General features: G+C 42.5%; 1 protein-coding gene across 2 annotated transcripts in view; it reads left to right on the plus strand.

The window, feature by feature from the left end:
• ITGA8 (integrin subunit alpha 8) overlaps positions 1-10,053 on the plus strand; it is a 221,473-nt gene extending 211,420 nt beyond the window's left edge. Inside the window, exons 30-31 of one of the 2 annotated variants that reach the window (XM_017874133.1) lie at positions 7,087-7,151; positions 9,828-9,855. In XM_017874133.1, coding sequence (XP_017729622.1) covers positions 7,087-7,151; positions 9,828-9,831 — 69 coding nt within the window. In that variant the 3' untranslated portion in view covers positions 9,832-9,855. Of the gene's footprint in view, positions 1-7,086; positions 7,152-9,827 lie in introns of both variants that reach the window. The other variant, XM_017874144.1, reaches the window with a different exon arrangement.
• The last annotated feature ends 5,150 nt before the right edge of the window (positions 10,054-15,203 follow it).

Here is a 15,203-nt window from a genome sequence, read left to right on the forward strand (position 1 = left end):
TGCTGAAGAGCAAAGCACTCAACCCAGTATAAACTAGCCTGTGTGATGCAAGACTTGCCTGAGACATACACAAGAAGGCTCCACCTTGGCCAGTCCCACTGATTAAAGACTGCACATATTCATCGCAAAGAGGAAGAGGAACTCCTATGAGGTCTTCCATCGTACTCAGATGCTCTGTAGCTGGATAAATGAGGTGGGAGCTCAGTCTTCTCAACGAATTCTGTTGATCTCTTTGCCACGTCCCATCACTTTATATGTAGACGCTTAACTGTGGCAATACTTCCTAAATGTTGAGTTGAGATTTGGGTGCCTAGACTGGGCGAAATGAGATAAGGATCACTCCTTGCAGAATTCTAACAAGGTAAAATTCTCTTGTGGGTTGCACACTTCCTCTGAAAAAGTTGCACCATCCTCACAGATTACCTGTAGAGAAAAGAGAGTTCATTCTGGTGCCCACAGGAAGATCTAGAGCATGAAACCCTTTGGTTGATGTCCATAAATGCTAAGACAGTATCCCCCTAGGGTCTAATGTTCTTTTTCCCAAATATAGCAGATTTTCTTCTCCAGAACTCTGATTACATTAAAATGTTGATTTCTTTAGCATGAGAAGTTTAAAGCATTGAAACTTGAGGCTCATTTTGGGAGCCAAGTAAAACGATAACTCCCCCAGTGATGCATAAGTCAATGGCACATTCAGGATGGCCAGCATGCATTAAGTATAACTCTGCTTGCCATTTTAAACTCTCCCGACCCCCCAAATATCATCTACCTTTGGAATTGTTAATGAGCAAGTTCTCCATTATTTGTGATTATGGGCCAAAATCCATATAGAAATGTAGCCTGACACTAGGACCTCCTGACAATAAAAAGTCTTGGATTTAACTTTTTTTTTTTTGAGACGGAGTCTTGCTCTGTCACCCAGGCTGGAATGCAGTGGCGCGTGAGCTCTCGGCTCACTGCAACCTCCGCCTTGCAGATTCAGGCAATTCTCCTGCCTCAGCCCCCTTAGTAGCTGGGATTACAGGTGTGCACAACCATACCTGGCTAATTATTGTATTTTTAGAAGAGACGGGGTTTCACCATGTTGGCCAGGCTGGTCTCGAACTCCTGACCTCAGGTGATCCACACGCCTCGGCCTCCCAAACTGCTGGGATTACAGGCATGAGCCACTGTGCCTGACCGGATTTAATTTCTGTTGGTGACATGATATGACACAGTAAGAATGGCTCCCCATCCTTCTGTGCTATGGCTTATTTTGATTGTGGTTTGTGTTGTAGAAACAACTAAGTCATTAGCAAATCGCCCTGCAAGCCAGCCTTTAGGTGGGATTGATTTTTAAGCAGTAACAGTGGACTTTCCTGGATTTAAAGTTTTGTATTTCCACTTTCATTCACTTCATTGATTGAAAGGTACATGTATAACTATAGTTTTATTTCCATAAGGGTTTTAATTTCTCAAAACTCCGTAGTTTTCTTCTGTGTTAGTTTTCTAGGGCTCCAAGTTCCACCAACTATATGACTTAAAACAACAGAAATGTATTGTCTCACAGTTCTGGAAATCAGAAGCCCAAAATCAAGGTACTGGGGGAGCTGTGTTCTCTCTGAAGGGACTAGGGAAGCACCTGTTTCCAGGCGTCTCTCCTAGCTTCTGGGAGTCTCAGGCGTTCCTTGGCTTGTAAACGCAGCATATGGATACTCCCTCATCACATCATGTTCCCATGTGTCCTCACATCATCTTGCCTCTGTGAGGACCTGGGTCCATGTTTCTCCGTTTTTATAAGGACATATAAATCATATTAAATTATGGTCACCACTAAATTTTCTCATTTCAACTTGATTACTTCTATAAAGACCCTCTTTCCAAATGAGGTCCCATTCTGAGATACCAGAAGGTAGGACTTCAACATGTCTTTTGGAGGGCACACAATTCAACTCACAACATCCCCCTTCAAAAGTGTCTGTTCTAGGCTGGACATGGCGACTCCTGCCTATAATCCCAGAGCTTTGGGAGGCTGAGGCAGGAGGATCACCTGAGCCCAGGAGTTCAAGGCTGCAGTGAGCTGTGATTGCACCACTGCACTCCAGCCTGGGCAACAGAGCAAGACCCTGTTTCTAACAGTAATGATAAAATTCCTAAGCATGTGAATTAAGGACAGGCTGAAGATTGTAAAGAGGATATCTTTACATCAGTCTTTTGAAAAGCTACCCTTTTCTCTTGCTTCCACCCCACCTATCTGCTCTTCCCACTGCCTTCTTTCTAGTTATTGGAGGATTTCCATTAATTTATATGTAAAGAGTGGCTCCAGCTCCAGGTGGAGGGCACTGAATATTTCCCTTTGGCCAGTGGCCTCTCCCCCCATCCTCAGGTTGAGGAGTCTCTCTGGGTCCATGAGCCCCAGGCGTCAGTGATACTGGCTGCATTTGATCATTGAGAGAAAAACAACAAAAATAGGAGATGCCTCAACCACACCACGCAGGGAATAGCTGAGTCATCTGGGGTTGATTAACCTGAAGAGGAGAATGTCTGGGGGAAACACTGACCCTAGGTCTCTAACGGATTGTTCTGAGGAAGAGGAAGTAAAGTAGGAAGGAGTTGAGGATGGCATCATAAAAGCAACATTAAGAGCAATAAGAATGAAAATGCATTAGGCATCCACTCTGTATGAAGCCCTCCACTAAGTAATTTATGTGCATCTTCCTTTTAATCCTTAACACAACCATACAAGACAGATACTGCCGAAGAAAAACTTATTCTGACACTTATTAAGATGGTAAGGCAGACTTTATTCAGGACCATCGCCATGGGTGTAGGGGCCACAGCAATGGAGTTTTGCAGTAGGGAAAATGATTGGGTTCAACTTTGAATACAGCAAGGAAAAGTGGAGATTATAGGCAAGGAGCAGGGTGGGGGTTGGTGGACTGAAAATCACAAAGAGGAAACATCAGGGTCAGGGGCGATTCTGGCTAAGGCCGAGACAGATTAAGGTAATCAGACATCACCTGGAGCATGGTGATGGGGAGGAATTTGGTCAGATGTAAAGGGTGGGAGCCCTTTCCAAATGAACTTAGGATTCTTGCTAAAACGGGATACTACGAAGACAAAGATGAAAGCCCATGTTTGGCTCTGGTCAAGGAGAGGGCTCAGAGGAGCCTGATAAAAGTTTGGCCAAGGAAGGAATTTTTGCCAATATGGAATTGATCCCTGTTTTGCTGATGAATCGCAGGCTAGACGGACTCCATAGCTTCCTCTGCTGGTTTGCCCTATAGCAAATGGTAGAAATGACATTCAAATCTAGGTCTGCCTAATTGCAGAGCCAGGATCCTACAACCTGCCACAGGTAACAAATATGGAGAATTCCTACTAGATTCATGTTGAAAGCAGGGGAAGAACCGTTTAAAACAATGAGGTTGAAATCGTTTGCCATGACTTCCATGATCCCTTTTAAATTCTCCCAAAATCAGAGAATAAAAAGAGCTAAGATCTGTGAAAGGCTCCTAGATACGGAAGTACAAAGCTGAATCCTTCCTTTAGTTTACAAAGAGTTGGGAATGAGAACCACAGACATTTTGTCCCCTTCTATTTTCAGAATTCTATTTAGATTCATGCACATGATTAAACATTCTCAACATTCTCTGACACCTAAAAATTTTGATATATGCTTATACGGTTCGGCTGTGTCCCCACCCAAATCTGATCTTGCATGGTAGCTCCCATAATTTCCACGTGTCATGGGAGGGACCCGGTGGGAGGCAGGTCTTTTCCCTGTTGTTCTCATGATAGCAAGTAAGTTTCATGAGATCTGAAGGTTTTATAAAGGGGAGTTCCCTAGCACATGCTCCCCTTGCCTACCACCATGTAAGATGTGACTTTGCTCCTCATTTGCCTTCTGCTATGATTGTGAGGCCTCCCCAGCCATGTAGAACTGTGAGTCCATTAAACCTCTTTCCTTTATAAATTACCCAATCTCGGGTATGTCTTTATTAGCAGCATGAGAACAGGTTAATACATATGCTATTTAATTTTAACACACTTCAATGGAGAAATCCCTTCTTTAGGTCATCTGTGAAGGTTGGAACTGACTCCCAAGGCCATGGGGTTTCAGAATTTTAGAACAGTGTATTTTAAATCATTTTCCTTACACCAAAAAGCTACGTCTTAGATGCCTAAATGGCAGAATAAACTTCCTTTGTCAAATCAAAAAATCTTGCTTTTCTCTGCTTCATTTTAGGAAACCACAACCTCATATAACTGGACTGCAATGGCCCCAAACAATTGCTGTCTAAAGATCTCCTTACTTGGGGGATTAATCTAATAGTTTTTTTAATCTTCTCTAAACTGGAAGTTATTAAGGATTAACCCAGACAAACAGAATTCAAATTTAGTCCTTGACCTAGGAGGTCTGTTAATGGCATCAACAGCAATCTCTGTTCATGTGTAATTCAGGCTATGTGATGTTGAAATGCTATACATTTTTTTTTGAATGGAGATGCTGTGTGTAGAATTAGAAGAATGAATTTCTCCTAACTCCCCTATAGAATGGAGAGAGGGAAAAGATAATCATCGTTTCTGGCTTGAATACCGGGTCAGAGAAAGAAAGGTGATGGTGTGGTTTTACCTGATGGGGGATGTGAAGCCATCTTGGAACCGGCAGCATTTCTTTATGGTTGGACAGAAAGAGAGGGAAACACAGACAATATTCTTCTTTATAAAGACCTGACTGTCTTCAAGAATTAATATTTATCCTTAGGACTTAAGAGGAATATGTGTGAAGGGTGTGTGTGTGTGTGTGTGTGTGTGTATGTATGTGTATGTGTGTGTGTATATAAGAGAGAGAGGGAATAACGTTATGTGGAGAAAGAAGCAAGTTTGTGATGCATGCTCATGGAAAAACCTCAAAGGGTCACATGGGGAATCAAAACATACCATCAAGCATCCTAAGGAACATTCTACCAGCCTAGATGCTCAGGTGTGAGGAAATGTAGTGCTTTGGAGAGGAATGGACTGGCTCTAAGGAGAGAGGAGGGAGTTTCCCTCAATGCAGATGAGATTTACAGCATGGAGACTGGAAAAAGGTAGGTTTATACAGGGACAGAGTCAAGGACAGGAGAGCCATGAAGAAGAGAAATCCCTGCAAAGAGCTTCATCCCATGGACAATGGGGAAGTCATATGTAGCAGGAAAGTTAGAACTTTTCTTCCTCCTGTGTTGTGATGGCTTTCAATGATCTCATCTGGGAGAACTGGATCTGCCCCTAAATGGTAGGTTGTATTAGCAGACCCAATCCTTCACTCTCCCCTATATCTAAGCCCTTGGCCACATGGCTTTGCTGTTCCTCCCATCAAAAGGCCAACTAGCTTTCCCTGACCCTTGCTTCTGAGTTCAGCCACATGGCATGCTCTGACCAGTGGGACATTAGCAAATGGAAAGCAAATATGTGGAAAAAGCACATGCACGATGAAGCCTGGTCTCCTTCACCTCTATCATCACCATGAGAAGGACATGCCAGGGCTATGCTGCTTGTCCTAGGAGGAGAATAAAAGTTAGAGGTACAAGGAGCAGAGCCACCTCCTCCCAAGTCCAGTGTAGATTAGCTGATCCCCTGGCAACCCGTAGACTCCACATGAGTTATGATTTTTAAAATCTAGCCTTTTTGACCCATCTCTGTTAGGTTGGGTTTTTTTTTTCCTCATAATGCCATTACCCTTATATGTACATCCCAGGGTCGGGAGATAAAGCCCACTCTATCAAGTACTTATCACCAAACTTGCAATTCAGTCTCTCCTACTTTTGAGTTCACATAAAAAAAAAAAAAAAAAAAAAAAAAAAAAACCTCCTTTAGTAGTTTCACTCAAGACAAAAATTACGAGGAGGTGGGAGGAATGAAGGGTTACATCTGGAGAGAGTTAAGTTGCGTGGCTACAAAAGCAGCTGAGAAGATGTCATGTGGCGATTTTTCTTGTGTGACCATTTTGCTTTTGCTTGGGAATGGGCATGTTTTCTAATGGTTGTGGGTTTTATTGTAACAGAAGGAAAATACTGCATGTTCGGAGAGGAAATTCGGCAGTTTATTTAGGCTGTTAAACCACGTTTGCCTTAAATTTATTGACCAGGAAGATCCTGTTAACTAAAATTGGGAGATCTTAGGGAAACTCTAAATCTTGTGCAGCCGTTAGTTACTGGGCACTCACAGAGCTTTTGATGAGATTTTGTGGAGAATATCTTTTTAAGTGCTTGAAAATGTAAGTCTTCATATATCATTCCCCTGTGATGTCTGCTTTGATAATCCAGGCTGATGTCATAAAGAGATGGTGACTAACAGTCTTGAGTGTTGCCAGTCGACTGTCATCCCCCAGCCTCTGTGCCTTTATTAAAATCATCAGAATTTGTCATTCTTTCTCTCTTATCTGTCTACCTGCACCATTTGATTAATGAAAAATAATACTTCTGGCACATAAAATCATTTTGATTTTATACTCCCATTAGAGTATAAAACAGTACGAAATTCCCATCAGAGTATAAAATAGTATTTTGCCTATGCTAAAACATGAACTGCTATGCAAGTCACTGCCCCAAGTTGCCTCAGAGGAAAAAAAAATGCTAAAATGTTTTAAACTCTCTTTTAGGCTTGACCAAAGATTGTTTAGGGACAGTCTTTTATTTAGAAATAAGTTAGGATCGTCTGTAATCCCAGCACTTAGGGAGCTGAGGGGGGAGGATGACTTGAGCCCATGAGTTCGAGACCAGCCTGGGCAACACAGCAAGATCCCATCTCTATTAAAATGTTTTGTTTTGTTTTGTTTTTAATTTCTAAAGGTAATAAGTTAGACTCCAAGAAGCCAATGGCTATCTCTTTTTCCTCTTCCCAGTTCCACACAGGATTCAGCTCAGCCAGTCATTTAGTCATTCTGGAAATATTCTCATCTCTTGGCTTTTACATCAGCACATTCACCTTCTGCTCACTGTTCTGCCTGGGTCTCTTTGTTGGTCTCCTTCTCCACTGGTCAGTTTCCAAATGTGAGGCTCTGTCATGCTCAGCTTAGGCTCTCTCATTGAATATGTTTATATTCTCTCTGGATTACCACTGCAGGTCCATGGACTTAGATACCATCTCGATGACAATGACTCCAATTCTCTACCTCCAGTCATGCCACGGTAGGTACATCTGTCACCCCACTGTCCCCTCAACATTTGCACTTGGACACGTAATAGGCATTTCAGATTTCTTTTTTTTTTTTTTTTTTTTTGACAGAGTCTTGCTCTGTTGCCCAGGCTGGGATGCAGTGGCATAATCTCGGCTCACTGCAACCTCCGCCTCCCGGGTTCAAGCAATTCTCCTGCCTCAGCCTCCTGAGTAGCTGGGATTACAGGCACCCACCACCATGCCTGGCTAATTTTTGTATTTTTAGCAGAGACAGCCTTAAACCTAGAATGAATTCTCCTGCAAGAGGCTCCCACACACACAATCAGAGAGAAAAATGTTACTCTTTGATGCTGTATAACTCAGTGATGAGATAAGCCTCAACTAAAAAAAAGCCACTGGTGTGTCAAAATGCAAGTTGGTGAGTTTTAAAGAAATAGATTAGTTAAATATTGAGACAATCAAGTGAAATTACTTAATGAAGACAAACCATTAAAAAAATTATTACACTTAAAAAATGGCCTCCTGGTAATACTTAAAACTTTTCATAGCTAATGTTTTCAAATGATGAAGAGTTTCATTATGTTACGCAAGATTATAATGTGGAACATTCAAAGACAGAATTAAGATGTGTTGCAGCATACTTCCATAATAGGGTACCGTCTTTCTGATACAGTCTTGATGTTAATAGTCAGGTAATGTCAAGCAGAGAACCTGACTCTATAGAGCTATAACTGATGGTGTTGGGGTTGGAAGTATTTAACTCAGATTTTTACAAAGATGAAAAAGTAACTGAGAATGGCTATGATGAGAATATATACAGTGTATTACACACACATCTCTACAAACACAAATTGTATTAGTCCATTATCACATTGCTTTAAGGAAATACCTGAGACTGAGTAATTTATAAAGAAGACAGGTTTCATTGCCTCGGGGTTCTGCAGGCTGTGCAGGAAGCATAGCGGTATCTGCTTCTGGGAGACCTCAGGAAGCTTCCAATCAAGGTGGAAGGTGAAGCCGGAGGAGGCACGTCACATGGTGAAAGGAAGAGCAAGAGAGAAAGAAGGCGAGGGGGCCACAGTTTTAAACAGCCAGGTCTTGTGAGAGGTCACTCACTATTGTGAGGACAGTACCAAGAGGATAATGCTCAATCATTCATGAGAAATCCACCCCCGTGATCCACTCACCTCCCACGAGGCCCCACCTCCAACATGGCGGATTACAATTCGACATGAGATTTGGGTGGGGTAAATATCCAAATTATATCACACACACATATCTAAACGTGCACTATAAAAGACATAGAGTTGTTTCTATCACTTCCTATGCCTCTTCACTAGAACTTGATGATAGAATTGGAAAAGCAAAAGTTAACTGGTTTATGCAGAAGAAGGAATTTATTGGCTCATGTAATAGAAAAATTCAAGAGCGGCTTTGTCCAAAGACCCAATCTGTCGTCCTCTCTTGGCTCTGAGGTCCTCCATGTTGCCTTCAGTTTTAGGCTCTCCATGGTGGTGGGATGGCTCCCCACATCTCCACAGTTCAAGCCTACAAGCCTTGCTCCCCAAGATCCCAGAGAAAAACGCTTTTACTTTTGAAGGACACAAATCTAACCAACCCTTAACTAACAACTTTGACCAGGCAAATACAACATTCCCAGGGGCCACGTCTGAATCACCTGCTCACATCCAATATGAAGAAGGAAACTGACTTTACACAAAGTACCTGGAGGGTTGAGAAAGGGAGTTCCCCAAAGAATAATGTGGGCACTGTTCACAGGAGACAGGTGAAAATTAACAAATATCGACTACATAGGGGGATTACTACTGCTGTAACAAATCACCACAAAGGTCGTGACTTAAGACAACACAGATTTATTATCTCCCAGCTCTACAGGTCAGAAGTCCGCAATGGGTCTCACTGGGGTACAGTCAAGGTGTTCGCAGAACTGGGTTCCTTTTGGAAGCTCCACAAGAGAGCTGTTTCCTTGCCTTTCCACAATCCAGGGGCTGCCTGAATTCCTTGGCTTGTAGCCTCTTCCTTCATTTTCAAAGCCAGCAAAACTTCAAATCTCTCTCTGACTCTGACCCCCTCCTCTGCCTCCCTTGGTTAATTTAAAGGACTTTTATGATTACATTGGGCTTATCAGGAAAATCTAGGATAAACTCTTTAATGTAAGATCAGCTGATTAGCAACTTTAGTTCCATCTGCAACTGTAATTCCCTCTTGACACAGATATCTTTAGTAGACCATTATTTTGTCTACCACAAGGTACAAACTGAATTAATTACCTTCTGTAATCTCGGGGCAATCTAACTAACCCTACAGTGTGTGCTCAGGATTCCTTCATTTTTTTCAGAGTCCTTTGTGCTAAATCCTTGCTCATGAATTCATTCACTCATTCATTTAATAAATAGCCAATGAGTAACTACCACAGGCCAAGCACTGCTTAGGAACTAGACATAGACTGCTAAAGAAGATGTTCCCTGCTCTCATAGAGTTTACAATTTCGTGGATGAACAAACCATAAATAAGCTAACCAGTAACTAATATTTAAATACTTCATTATTATTTATTTCTATGGAGGCTTTATTTTTCTCCTAATTGGCTTGACAGATATTGGCTATGTCTTGGAACTTCTTTTGCTCTTTGTTCTTCTAACTGAACTCTCTGTACATTCCCTGTAGGTGATCAGGACACTGAAGAAGACGGCCTTCGCTAAGACATGATGGATAGGAAATGGCACCTTCTGCCTAGAGTCCGGCAGGAACAGATTTCCGTGGCACAGAATTCAGTGTCTCATGACTCTCCACATAAATCCCTAAATGACAACACCTCCCCCGTCCCATGCTTCCTGCCTCCCACCAGAGCAGCCGATCAAGGGTATTTACATTTTGTTTTTTGATTTTTGTGGTTTTTTTTGGGACGGAGCCTTGCTCTGTCACCCAGGCTGGAGTTCGGTGGTACAATCTCGGCTCATTGCAACCTCTGCCTCCCAGGTTCAAATGATTTTCCTGCCTCAGCCTCCTGAGTAGCTGAGACCACAGGCATGCACCACCATGCCCAGCTAATTTTTGTATTTTTAGTAGAGACGGGGTTTCACCAGTTGGCCAGGCTGGTCTCGAACTCCTGACCTCAAGTGATCCACCTGCCTCGACCTCCCAAAGTGCTAGGATTACAGACGTGAACCACCGCGCCTGGCCGGTATTCACATTTTAATTACTTCCTGCTAAGTTCATGGTAGTTGAATCAGCAGGAAGTACCAAACCGCCCAAAACAAATTAGAGGGCGAAATGGACAGTTTTTATAAGTCAGTTAAATGAGAAATAAGGAGATAATCACAATTGTGTAGGATGGATTTCTACTCCTTAACTATTATCCATCTATAATTAATATACCATAACAGAAGATGTACTAAGTTGCTAATTCAGTGTTTCTACTGTTTTATCTTGACCAGCTCTACAGTGTAGTGTCCTGATTTATAGGAGGTAGGTAAAAACATGGCCATCCTTCACACAGCCGTAACGAGGCTATTTTTAAAGGAGTTTAAAGCATGGGGCAAATCTCAGGACCCGGGTCAAAGGGTTTTGTATACAATCACTAAAAATTCTCCCAAAGCTTCTATAGTTCAAGCCACATTTTATTCTTGTTATCGCACTAGAATCATAGGTTCCTGAAACACAGGACCTTGAAAAACTTATTTTAATTATATGTTGACAGTAGCACCATCCACTCCCTCCTTCTCCAGGACTCTTTCCTCCTCCCCCCAACACAAATATTCATCCTGGGAGATCATGTTGTGTTATAACACATGGCCACAAACTTTAAATCTCAGCTAAACACTCCATAGTGCCAGAACAACTAGCAATTGCTGAGACAATTAACTTTCTCCCCAAATGGGTGAAAAAATTAGAGTGGCCATCAACTAGGGATTTCATTCAGTATTTCCTTGTCATTCACAGATTTTTGGCTGAATTGATATCAAATTCTATTGTATGTGTCAGCCTTGCCTGCTTTCCTTCCATCTGAAATCTTGTCGTTTCACATTTTCATTCATTTCATTCCTACTGCTCTATGAATCAAAGTCCCTGCAGGACACTTAGAGAACATTCAAAAGATTGGACTGAAGTGAGTTAAAAGAAGGATTATTTACAGAGAACACATCTGTGACCAGTCAGGGAAAGAGCAAGCGGAATCAACACTCTGACTTTTCTTTCATTCTGTCTTCTGATATCCCACCAATACCTGTCATTGGTCAGACTCAAGCAGATGACAGAGGCCAACATAGGCCAACGTCATCAGCTGCCTGGGGCACAGAACATAGTATGTGCAATGGTCGACAGGGCGCAGAGTGGAAGCCATTCACCAGCTCAACAACATTGACCTTCCCTCCCTAAGACTGACCAGGCTACCACCCGGTGGGCAGAGTGCCCACCCAGCCAACAGAGACCAAGCCAAGCCCCTGACGTGGCAACATTCCGGAGGGGGACCAGCCAGCCTGCAGGTAGACACAGTACATTGGATGCCTCTTTCATGGAGTGGGTAGAGTTCTATTCCACACTACACACAAAAATGAATTCTAAATGGATTAAACAGCAGGAAAATGCAACATAGGTAGTAAAATAAACAGAATTTGTTCATAAATAAACTTAAGACAGAGAAGTCCTCCTTTGGAAAAGACATGACATTCGGAAGCTTTGAAGAGAAAGATTGATGGATTTTACTATTTAAAAATTTCAAACTTACAGCCAGGAGCAGTGCGTCAGACCTGTAATCCAAGTATGCGGGAGGCTTGTTTGTGGTCAGGAGCTCAAGATAAGCCTGGGCAACATAATAAGAACCCATCTTTACAAAAAAAAAAACCTTAAATTTTCCTGATACAATATTGCACACCTGTCATCCCAGCTACTCAGGAGGCTGGGGCAGGAGAATTGCTTGGGTCCAGAAGTTGGAGGCTGTGGTGAGCTATGAACATGCCACTGCACTGTAGCCTGGGCAATAGAGACAGACCCTGTCTCAAATAAATAAATATATATATATATATGTGTGTGTGTGTGTATATATGTATATATATATATATGCTTAAACTTAAACTTGCTTAATACTAAAGGCAGCACAAAGTTGAAAACAAACAGCAGATAGGAAGATATTTACAACAAGTAACAATAATACAATAATAACTGATTCAAATGCTGCTAATTATGTGCCAGATGCCAATCTAATGTGTCCTTATTCATTTACACCTACAACAGGGTGAAGTAGGCACTATTATTATCCTTTTCAGGCTAGGAAACTGAGATACAGAGAGGTTGAGTCACTTGGGCAAGATCACACAGCTAGTAAGTAGCACAACCAAGATTAGAATACAGACAGCCTCACTTCATGGACTGTGCTCATAACCCATACCCGATGTCACCTCTCACTTTTTTGGTGGGGAGGATGAATGGAGTCTCACTCTGTTGCCCAAGCTGGAGTGCAGTAGCTCGATCTTGGCTTACTGCAGCCTCTGCCTCTCAGATTCAAGCCATCCTTCTGCCTCAGACTCCCAAGTAGTAGTTACTACGGGCATGAGCCACCACACCCAGCATTTTTATATTTTTAGTGGGGACAGGGTTTCACCATGTTGGCCAGCCTGGTCTCAAACTCCTGACCTCAAGTGATCTGCTCCCCTCAGCCTCCCAAAGAGCTGGGATTACAGGCATGAGCCACCACTCCTGGCCCCCTTTCATTTTTTTAATGCTACCTAAAAGAGACCATGAATTTATATCCACAATATATAAAGAAACCCCAAAATCAATAAGAAAAAACAACTCAATAGAAAACTCAGCAAAGATTCTTAGTGGACGATACACAGAAGAGAAAATTTAAATGACCAACGAAGATACAAAATTTCACTAGTAATTAAGGATATGCAAAATTTTTAATGAAACATCTTTTTTTTACCCACTACATAATTAAAAGAATGGGCCAGGCGTGGTGGCTCACGCCTGTAATCCCAGCACTTTGGGAGACCGAGACGGGCAGATCATGAGGTCAGGAGATGGAGATCACCCTGGCTAACACGGTGAAACCCCGTCTCTACTAAAAATATGAAAAAATTAGCCAGGTGTGGTGGCAGGCGCCTGTAGTCCCAGCTATTCGGGAGGCTGAGGCAGGAGAATGGTGTGAACCCGGGAGGCGGAGCTTGCAGTGAGCCGAGATCAAGCCACTGCACTCCAGCCTGGGTGACAGAGCGAGACTCTGTCTCAAAAAAAAAAAAAAAAAAAAAATTGAAAGAATGTTATCATGCATTGGCAAGGAAATAGTCACTCTCATAGACTGTGGGTTGGAATACAAATTGGTAGAGCTTTTGTGGTAGTATATAATAAAATGTTAACTATCTATTAGCTGGTGACTCAGCAGAGCCCATTGCCTACTATCTAATCTACAGAAATATGGGCGTGTGTATACCAAGATATCTCTGTCATCTTACTTCTAATAATAAGATTTTGGAACCACCTAAAGTCAATTAGTGTTGACAGATTTTTTAAAACGTGGTACAGTTTTTAAGAGGGGATTACTTAGCAAAGTTTCCACACCCACGCATCCACAGCTCGCTTGCTCAATACAGCCTTGAGACGTGTTTTGTTTGACCATGGTATTTAACACAATTTCAAATTTGAAAGCCTTTACTGTGACACACAATTTCCATTTTCTCATGGGTCCCATCGTTTCTATATGTCTTTTATTTACCATGCCTCCCTAGCCTCTGAGTGCACTTGAGCTTGCAGTGCCCAATTAAACCCTAAGTACATAACCAAAAAGGAGCTTAAAATTCTTCAAGAGTCTTGGATTCAATATAAACACCCTGCAATAGTTCGGAAGCCTGAGAGGCAGTACCATATGGTATTCATAGACTCTTTACCTCATAGACTCTGAAACTCATAGACTCTTAAGCTCATAGACTCTGAAGTCAGACTGGCAGGCCTCAGATCCCAACTGCACCACTTACTGTCTGTGTCACTGGCAACCCCTGAATCTCTCTGTGCCTCAGTGTCATCTGAAAGGCAGAATTAACAACAACCTCTTTGTTGTGAGAATTGAATAAGTAGCACAGGTGAAGTTCTCAGAACAGTGCCCTACACATATACAAAGTGTTCAATAAATGTTAGCTGTGGCTACTATGGTTGTTACAAGTAACAACATGGAAAGATCTCTGAAACACACGTTTAAAAAAATGCATGCAAACACTGTCAAGAGCATGCAGAATATGATTGCTATTATAAGTACATGTAGGCCAGGCGCACTGGCTCACGCTTGTAATCCCAGCACTTTCAGAGGCCGAGGCAGGTGGATCACCTGAGGTCAGAAATTCAAGACCAACCTAGCCAACATGGTGAAACTTCATCTCTACTAAAAAATACAAAAATTAGCCCGGCGTGGTGGCACATGCCTGTAGTCCCTGTTACTCAAGAGGCTGAATAGGGGCCAGGCGCGTTGGCTCATACCTGTAATCCCAGCACTTTGGGAGGCCGAGACGGGTGGATCACGAGGTCAGGAGATCGAGACCAGCCTGGCCAACACGGTGAAACCCCGTCTCTACTAAAATACAAAAAATTAGCCGGGCGTGGTGGCAGGCGCCTGTAGTCCCAGCTACTTGGGAGGCTGAGGCAGGAGAATGGAGTAAACCCGGGAGGCAGAGCTTGCAGTGAGCTAAGATTCGGCCACTGCACTCCAGCCTGGGCGACAGAGTGAGACTCCGTCTCAAAAAAAAAAAAAGACGCTGAAGCAGGAGAATTGCTTGAACCCTGGAAGCAGAGGTTGGGTTGCAGTGAGCTGAGACTGGGTACAAGAGTGAGACTCCATCTCAAAAAAAAAAACAAAAAAAAAGTGTACATGTACATATACATGTTTGCATAAATATACGGGAACATAATGGATCACTTACTCTTCAATAATAGTCTTTAATCCTTTATGGAATGAGGTATAGTTAGAAAAATAAGTTATTGGCTAGGCACGGTGCCTCACGCCTATAATCCCAGCACTTTGGGCGGCTAAGTTGGGTAGATCACTTGAGCCCAGGA

This window comes from Rhinopithecus bieti, unplaced genomic scaffold, assembly GCF_001698545.2.
Source record: "Rhinopithecus bieti isolate Rb0 unplaced genomic scaffold, ASM169854v2 scaffold_1012, whole genome shotgun sequence".
Classification (NCBI taxonomy): Eukaryota; Metazoa; Chordata; class Mammalia; order Primates; family Cercopithecidae; genus Rhinopithecus; species Rhinopithecus bieti.